The sequence below is a fragment of the Trichechus manatus genome, unplaced genomic scaffold (genome assembly GCF_000243295.1).
Source record: "Trichechus manatus latirostris isolate Lorelei unplaced genomic scaffold, TriManLat1.0 scaffold00081, whole genome shotgun sequence".
Lineage (NCBI taxonomy): Eukaryota > Metazoa > Chordata > Mammalia > Sirenia > Trichechidae > Trichechus > Trichechus manatus.
The window spans coordinates 7,545,899-7,554,469 of record NW_004444017.1 but is presented as its reverse complement, the minus strand read 5'-3'; the positions used below and the strand labels follow the sequence as shown (position 1 = coordinate 7,554,469).

The 8,571-nt window shown below is 37.0% G+C and overlaps 1 protein-coding gene across 1 annotated transcript in view; it reads left to right on the top strand.

The window, feature by feature from the left end:
* The window catches only part of FGD6 (FYVE, RhoGEF and PH domain containing 6), a 124,462-nt gene that overhangs the window by 111,733 nt on the left and 4,158 nt on the right, over window positions 1-8,571 (top strand). Inside the window, exons 19-20 of the mRNA XM_004381231.3 lie at window positions 6,026-6,154; window positions 6,979-7,127. Coding sequence (XP_004381288.1) covers window positions 6,026-6,154; window positions 6,979-7,127 — 278 coding nt within the window. The remainder of the gene's footprint in view (window positions 1-6,025; window positions 6,155-6,978; window positions 7,128-8,571) is intronic.

Genomic DNA, 8,571 nt, shown 5'->3' with positions numbered 1-8,571 from the left:
TTGTTGAAGATCAGGTGACTGTAGGTGGATGGATTTACATCTGGGTTCTCAATTCTGTTCCATTGGTCAATGTATCTGTCATTGTACCAGTACTATCCTGTTTTGACTATCGTAGCTGTATAGTAGGTTCTGAGGTCAGGTAGTGTGAGTACTCCTACTTTATTCTTCTTCTTCAATAGTGCTTTACTTATTCAGGGTTTCTTCCCTTTCCATATAAAGCTAATGATTAGTTTTTCCATCTCTTTGATGAATGTTGTTGGTATTTGGATTGGGATTGCATTGTATTTGTAAATTGCTTTGCGTAGAATCGTCATTTTCACAATGTTGAGTCTACCTATCCATGAGTATGGTATGTTTTTCCATTTATGTAGATCCCTTTGGGTTTTTTGCTGGAGTGTTTTGTAGTTTTCTTTGTATAGGTCTTTTACATCCCTGGTTAGATTTATTCCTAAATATTTTATTTTTTTAGGTGCTATTATAAATGGTATTGTTTTCCTGATTTCCTTTTCATTGTTCTCTTTATTGATGTGTAGGAATCCAACTGATTTTTGTATGTTTATCTTGTATCCTGCTACTCTGCTGAATCTTTCTATTAGTTCCAGTAGTTTTCTCGTGTAGCCTTTAGGGTTTTCTATGTATAGTATCATACTATCCCCAGACGGGGACAGTTTAACTTCTTCATTACCAATTTGGATGTCCTTTATTTCTTTTTCTTGCCTTATTGCTCTAGCTAGAACTTCCAGCACAGTGTTAAATAGGAGTTGTGATAAAGGGCAACCTTGTCTTGTTCCTGTTCTCAAGGGGAATGTTTTCAGCTTCTCTCCATTAAGAATGATGTTGGCTGTTGGTTATGCATAGGTGCACTGGCCACTGCCTTTCTGATTAGTCTTTTTAAGTATTTACTGATTAGTGCTACCTGTACTAGTTTTGTGGCCAGCTGTATCAGGTTTTTAATTTTGGTTCTCTTGCTTGGTTACTGTTGGAGGTGTTCTATCACAGAAAGTGTAAGCAAACACCTATAATTCTGACCAACATCATCTTTCTTATCTAAAGTCAGAGTATATTCATTCCATCATGGCAATTGAAATAGTGTGACATGATTTATAGCCAATTTTATGAAATAATAAGAATAGGACTTAAAATTCTATTTGCCAAGTTTCATATGAAACTGATTGAGCCAGTTTAGTGAGCACCTTTGAATTATCCATACCATCGCTCAGTTCCTGAATCTAAATCTACATCCAGAACTTGAGGTTCTTAATCAATTCTCAGATCTCTGTAACTTTTTGCCTCTCCACACTGATGTCACCGTTTTTAAGTATAATTCTTACTGTTTGCTCCCCTCTTTAGTCTAAACCCCACGGCATTGGTTTTAGAACTCTTTACAGTCTAGACCTAATTCCAATCCCATTTCATACAGCTTCCCACCCAACCACACAAACAGGCCTTCTGCTTTCAGATTTTTACTTCCTGACTGCAATCATTTCTTCCATTATTGCACTAGTTCTCAAAGTGTGACCCCAGACTAGCAGCATCAGCACCACCTGGGAACTTGTTATGAATGCAAATTTTCAGGTCCCACTCAAGATCTACAGAATCAGAAACTTTTAACAAGTGATTCTGGTGGGTGCTAAAATTTGAAAGCCATTGCTTTTCTCCTTTGCCAGTCATACTGGGCAAATGAGATATGCGAATGTCATTAAACTGTTACTATGTGACTGCTACATACTATCTGGACACTGAAGACATCATAGTGAGCGAAAAGATATGTCCATGTGGAGCTTATAGACTGAGGAGATAGAATTAACACACAGATGAATAAATTATTTATAAGTCATGATGAATGCAATAAGGAAAAGAACAGGCATTTGATCTAGTCTTGAGGGGTCAGGAAGTAGGTAATGCTTGAGTTGAGGATGAGTAGGAGGTAACAGGAGAGAATGATCAAACAAAGGAAACAGTTTGTGTAAAGGCACTGAGATGGGCAGGAGATGAATGAAGGTTAAATAGTTGGAAGGAAGAACAGGACGGGGTGGGAATGAGGAGCCCCTGCCCTGCAGTGAGACTGCCGAGATTCTATAACCATGAACAAGTCACTCAGCCATTTTGTGTCTAGCTCAGTTTCGTCATCTGTAAAATGGGCTAACAACAGTGTCTGCTTCACAGGGTTGTTGTGAAGGAAAAATGAGATAATCCGTGTGAGTGTTGAGCAGATTTCCCAACTGAGAATATTCAATAAATGTTAGGTGTATTAGTCAGAATATTGCCCCCAATAATGTCTGTGCCTTAGTCTTTGGATCCTGTGAATATGTTAGATTACATGGCAAAGGAGAATTAAAGTTGTTAATCAGCTGACCTAAAAACAGGGAGATTATTCTGGATTATTATGAGCAGGCCCAATGCAATCATAAAGGTCCTTAAAAGTGGAAGAAGGAATTGGAAGTGAGAACTAGAGAGATGGCAATATGAAAAGGACTTGGCATGAGATTACTGGCACTGAAAATGAAGGAAAGGGCCATGAGCCAAGGAGAGCAAGTAGACTCTAGAAGCTGGAAAAGGTTCTCTACTAGAGCCTCCAGAAAGGAATGTACACTGCCAACACCCTGAGTTTAGTCCAGTGAGACCCAGTTTGGACTTCGGATGTACAGAACTATAAGACAATAAATGTATGTTGTTTTACCCATCGAGTTAGCAGTAATTTGTTTAAGCAGCCTTAGGAAACTAATACAGTATTGTTTCTGGACTACAGAAGTAGGAGTCGCTGGGTGGTGGATACTGTTAATGCGCTCAGTTGCTAACCAAAAGGTTGGAAGTACAAGTCCACCCAGAGTCATCTCCTAAGAAAGGCCTGACAATCTACAACTGAAAAATCAACCATTGAAAACCCTATGGATCATAGTTCTACTCTGACACACGTGAATGGGGTCGCCATGAGTCAGAGTAGACTCGATGGCAACTGGATTTTTTGAAGTAGAAGGAACCAGATTTACATAGGTTCCTGGAGGCTGTTAAAGATGTTGTGAAGCCATTGAGGGTTTTTAACATTAGCGTGACCCAATCACAATTTGCATTTTTAAAAATCAGTCTGACTATAGTGTGAAGCATGGAGGGAAGGGGACAGGAATTTGTATGGCAGAGCCTAATTTTTTATATGTAAAAATACTGAGCTCATGTTGTTGTTTTTTAGAAGTAGATCACCAGGTCCTTCTTCCTAGTCTGTCTTAGTCTAGAAGCTCTGCTGAAACCTGCCCACCATGGGTAACCCTGCTGTTACTTGAAATACTAGTTGCATAGCTTCCAGCATCACAGCAACACGGAAGCCACCACAGTACGACAAACTGACAGATGAATGGTGAATTGAGCTTATAGCAGATTGTTTTTTTCGTCTTTTTTTTTTTTTTATTGTACTTTAGATGACGGTTTACAGAGCAAACTAGTTTCTCATTAAACCATTAATACACGTTTTATGATATTGGTTGCCAACCCTACAACATGTCAACATTCTCCCCTTCTTGACCTTGGGTTCCCCATTACCAGCTTTCCTGTTCCCTCCTGCCTTCTCATCCTTGCCCCTGGGCTCCTGTGCCCCTTTAGTCTCATTTGTCCTATGGGTCTGTCTAATCTTTGGCTGAAGACCTCAGGAGTGACTTCATTATTGAGCTATAAGGGTGTCTGGGGGCCATCATACTTTCAGGGTTTCTCCAGTCTCTGTCAGACTAGTAAGTCTGGTCTTTTTTTTTTTTAAAAAAAAGCAGATTCTTAACAAATGTTTCCTTCCTTGTTTCTACAGTATCAGGGCAGCCCAGTTTGGGGACATAGTCTAAGTGTTATTCTAAAGCATTAAACTGATTAGTTTTAAGAAAACATTTTAGAATTATTGTATCTAGTTAAGTGCTGTAAGGGTCAAAGTATTCTCCTTGAGAAGCTATGTTCTTATTCCAGTAATGTCAAAACATTTTTAGAAATTCTTCTCTTTTAGAATTACATCCAGAGCCTCAGTACGCTCAGTATTACTTTCAGTGATAGCAGATTTCGTGTTTTGATTTGGATTTGATTTACATTTTAAATAGTCAAATCATGGAATGAAAGTTTTGTGAATCAGTTAGGTGATTAAGCTGGTTAACACCAATTTTCTTTTTAAAAAGATAACAGAGGACCATGCAGGACTACTCAGTCTCATGATTGATAAATTGTATGGCTAATAAACTCTCTCTAAAATATTCCAAAGGAGGAATATACAAAACGTTTTGAACAATGGCAGTAACACTTATATAAGTCCATAGTATCCCAAGGTAGCTATATTTTAAGCAAAATCTCATTTAAATGTAAATATTCTAGTTGTTTTGTTTAAAATTACTTGATGGTTCTACACAAGGATGAGTATCTTTATGCAAATCTACTTGCACTTTTTTTTCTAGTTTAATGTCAGATCTTAACGTTTCCATTAAACAACATGTAATCCTTTTTTATGAAATTTGTAAGAAATTAATCCAGTTCACACATTAACTAATGATTAAAGATATACTTTTATAATTCATTGAGCCCACTTGTATTAGTTTTCTTTTTCTATGTAACAAATTACCACAAACTTAGCGGTTTAAAACAACACATATTTAGTATCGCAGAGTACCTGTTGATCAGAAGTCGAGGCATGGCTTAGCTGTGTCCTCTGCAGGGATGAAATCAAGGTGTCAACCAGTGTTGAGCTGTCATTTGGAAGTTTTCACTGAGGAAGGGTCTACTTCCAAGCTCATGTGTGGTATTGGCAGAGTTCATTTTCCTTTCAGTTGCAGGACTGAGGACCCTGGCTTCTTGCTGGTGGGAGGCTGGAGGTCATCCTCAGCTCCTAGAGGCTGCACACAGCTCCTTGCACATGGCATCTCAACATGGCTGTTTACTTCTCCAAAGCCAGCAAAGGAGAGAGTCTCTAGAGCCATTCTAATAGCAAGGTGGAGTCTTATCTCATATAACATCGGGTTGCCACGACTCGGAGCTTTCTCGATGGCAACTAACAACACAATCATAGGAGTGACATTCCATTACCTTCATCATATTCTGTTGGTTAGAAGGAAGTCACGGGTCCTTGTCACACTTAAGAGGAAGGCATTATACTAAAGTGTGACTAAAAGAGGTGAGAATGATAGGGAGCCACTTTAAGAGGGTCTGTCGCACTACTAAGGCAATTCCTACATTTGTTTTTTTGTATCTATGTATGGACCCTACCTTAAAAAAAAATTTCAATTACCAGATTATAATCATAGAAGCATACTATGTTTTTGCGTAGCGATTAAATTTTTTTAACCTTTTATGAAATAAAACCCAAAACCCATTGCTGTCAAGTAGATTCCTACTCAAAAGGACCCTATAGGACAGAGAACTGCCCCATAGTGTTTCCAAGCCTGTGCGATCTTTACGCAAGCCACATCTTTCGAACCACCAACCTTCTGGTTAGCAATCAAGTGCTTATGCCTCTTTTCTTTCAGACCGAAATTTAGCGATCAGAGGCTGATCCTTAAAATCACTTGTATTAATAATAGAATGTTTGATCTACTCTATTGATATTTTATAAGTCAGAAAAGCTTTCTCAGGAATAAAGGTTTAAATGATTTTCCCTAACACCCCCCAATAAGTAGAGCAATGTACAATATATACAGTCCCAAAAATACAGCTTAAAAAAAAAAAACCTTGGTTGGGCCTTTGGAATTATTTCATTTTCTTCTCCTGCCAACCCAGAAAACACAGATGAAAAACCACAGCGAAGCATATATACAAGCACATACATGCAAGCACAGTTAAACCAGGTAAAATTCTAGAATTGCTCCTAAACTGACAGGTTTTTATGCTCATAATAATAGCAGCTTTCAGTTTATACAGTAGCCAACTTTGAAAATATAAAATTTCATTCTGAAACATTATATTATTGTTATGGTTGTTACTTTTAGCACCTAATGATCAAAAATGATTTAATTTTAATTTCGTTTTTCTGAAAACCACTAAGCTATATGTATTGGGCTTGCTTATCTAGGTATCAGCAAACACAGAGGATTCTTCTATGAGTGGCTACTTGTACAGATCAAAGGGCAATAAAAAACCTTGGAAACATTTGTGGTTTGTCATAAAAAATAAAGTGCTGTATACATACGCTGCAAGTGAGGTAAGGTCTGAAATGTAAAGATTTTGGGATCTTGTTTTGTACTGACAACTGGAAATAATTTAAAGTATCAGAGGACAATTTTTTAAATACATTGGTTTTGTGTATGTTTTGTTTTGCTTTGCTTTTGAAGGGGGGAGTTGTTGCTGCTGTTACTTTTAACATGGACTTGATTTGTACCTGGAGATACCTTACTCAAATGTGTTAATATTCCAGAGTATTAAAATGCAAGTATTTTTGGTGTTATGTGACTACTAACTACTTCACTAAAACTCAAAGTTTTTATCTCTTTTGCCAAGCTCTCTTGGGTGACACTCTCTTGGCCATCCCAGATTCTACTGATCTGGCATCAGCAGAGATAAGATAGGCATTGTTTAGGTTATAAATAATTTCTGGTTGTTTGCTCTAATTCTACCCATTTCTGCTATTCCATCTCCCTGTGTTCCAGCATCCTGTGAAGCCACTGCTCTCAGGTCCAAGCTTTTTCTTAGTACAACCTGGGGTAAATCACTTACTTTTTGAGCTATATTTTCTGCATCCATAAAATGGAAGTGATATAATAGCTGCCTCTCAGGATTAGAGTGAAAAATAAGAAGTTCAATGACTATGAACACATTGCAAACCATCTAGCACAGTGCCTGTTACAAAGGTAGATGGGGGGGGGAGGCTCAATAAATACTGTTGAATAAATGAAAAATTAATGTGTTTTTTATTGTTTTACATGCATGTATATGAAATTAGAGCCACACACATAGATCAAGCATTCTCAAATCTGAATTTTGTCCCAATCTAAAAACACATCTCCATTTTGTGTATTTTTACATTAGGATGTGGCAGCTTTGGAGAGTCAACCTTTATTAGGATTCACTGTTACTCAAGTCAAAGATGAGAATTCAGAGTCTAAAGTGTTTCAGTTACTGCACAAAAACATGTTATTTTACATATTCAAAGCAGAAGATGCTCACTCAGCTCAGAAGTAAGTAACTTAGAAATATTTCCTTTTATAGATGAGATTTCAAGCTGTTCCTTTAAATGGTTGATTTTAAAATGACCTATGTTAATGCATGGGGATAACTCAGAATTTAAATCAGAGTTCCAACATAGAAGGATTTAACATATTATTCAAACTCTTGAGAAGAATTGTTTTAAAAACAAGGTAAGGGTGTTGGAATATTTTCAGGAGGCAGGGGGGAAAAGTAAATAGGCACTCTTGTCCAAAGGAGTTTGCCTACGCATGACCTCAGAGGAAGCAGCATGATGCTGCTCTGCTGAAAGGAAGGAGAGGTGAGGTATTTGACCTCCTTCAATGAGGGTAAGAATCTTCCCTTGAAACATTCCAGGACTTTGGCAGTCCAGTGATTCAATTGTGCCATGGAACAGCAGGAGTTTAAACAGCTGCTTGCTAACTTACTTCTTTGGGAATAAGGTCAAACACATTAAGAGGCTCCCATGTTGCTGACTGAGTAGAAGGAAATGGATGTCATTTTAGATGGTAAAGGCTGAGTGGTCTGTTCAAAATTTCAAAAATATTTACTTAGATGTCATGGGATTGCTTAACCTAGAGGTGCATATCTCTGTGGAGTCAAGGTCCTTTCTGAACAAAACAGTTCAACCCACCCTTTCACATCTGATTTCTATTTTGGCCTTATAAAATATGCATTTTTGTTTCTGCAAGAGGTGTACATGTTTTCTCAATGGAGTTAGAAGTGTAGAAAAATATGTTATCTTGCATGGGATAAAAAGGACTGCTCTAAGTAAGCTACATTTGCAGTTTCTTAAGGAAGTTAGAATTACCCTATCAGAATTGTGTATGTTCCTGAATATCACCTAGGTACAATATTACACTCTATAAGACTTTTTTTTTTAAGTGTAAGTTAGAATATTCAGCAGAATATAGTTGCTCCTCCAAAAGAAGAATATTTTTCAATTATGTCACTTAATTTTTTCTGTAAAAATTATTTGGACAAAATGGTACTTGCCCTAAGATTCTGGCAGACATTGTCTTTCTCTTATTTTCATCTGTACTATATTCATCATCAAACTGATAAAATTGTAGCTTTTCAAAATAAATCATCTTTAGCTTATGTCATAAAGTTGACAAGACAGAAATGCCTTTAAAACAGAAATGAATGTAGTTGGGTGAAAGGAATCAGCTTACTTAGAATTTAGCAATAAATTACTCTTTGAGGTTATTAGTATCAAGTGGTTTTTTTTTTTTTAACACATGACAGAATATTAAAATGTGCTAATACAGAAATTTGGGGGCTTTTTTTTTTTTTAAATACCTGTATAGCAAAGTATTTACTGAAACTACTAAATGATAGCTAAATTACAATTTTAGACATAAGACACAGTGAAACGTCTTTATGGTTTCTTGGTAATCCATATGATCCATATTGTCAACGCACCATCACCTTTTT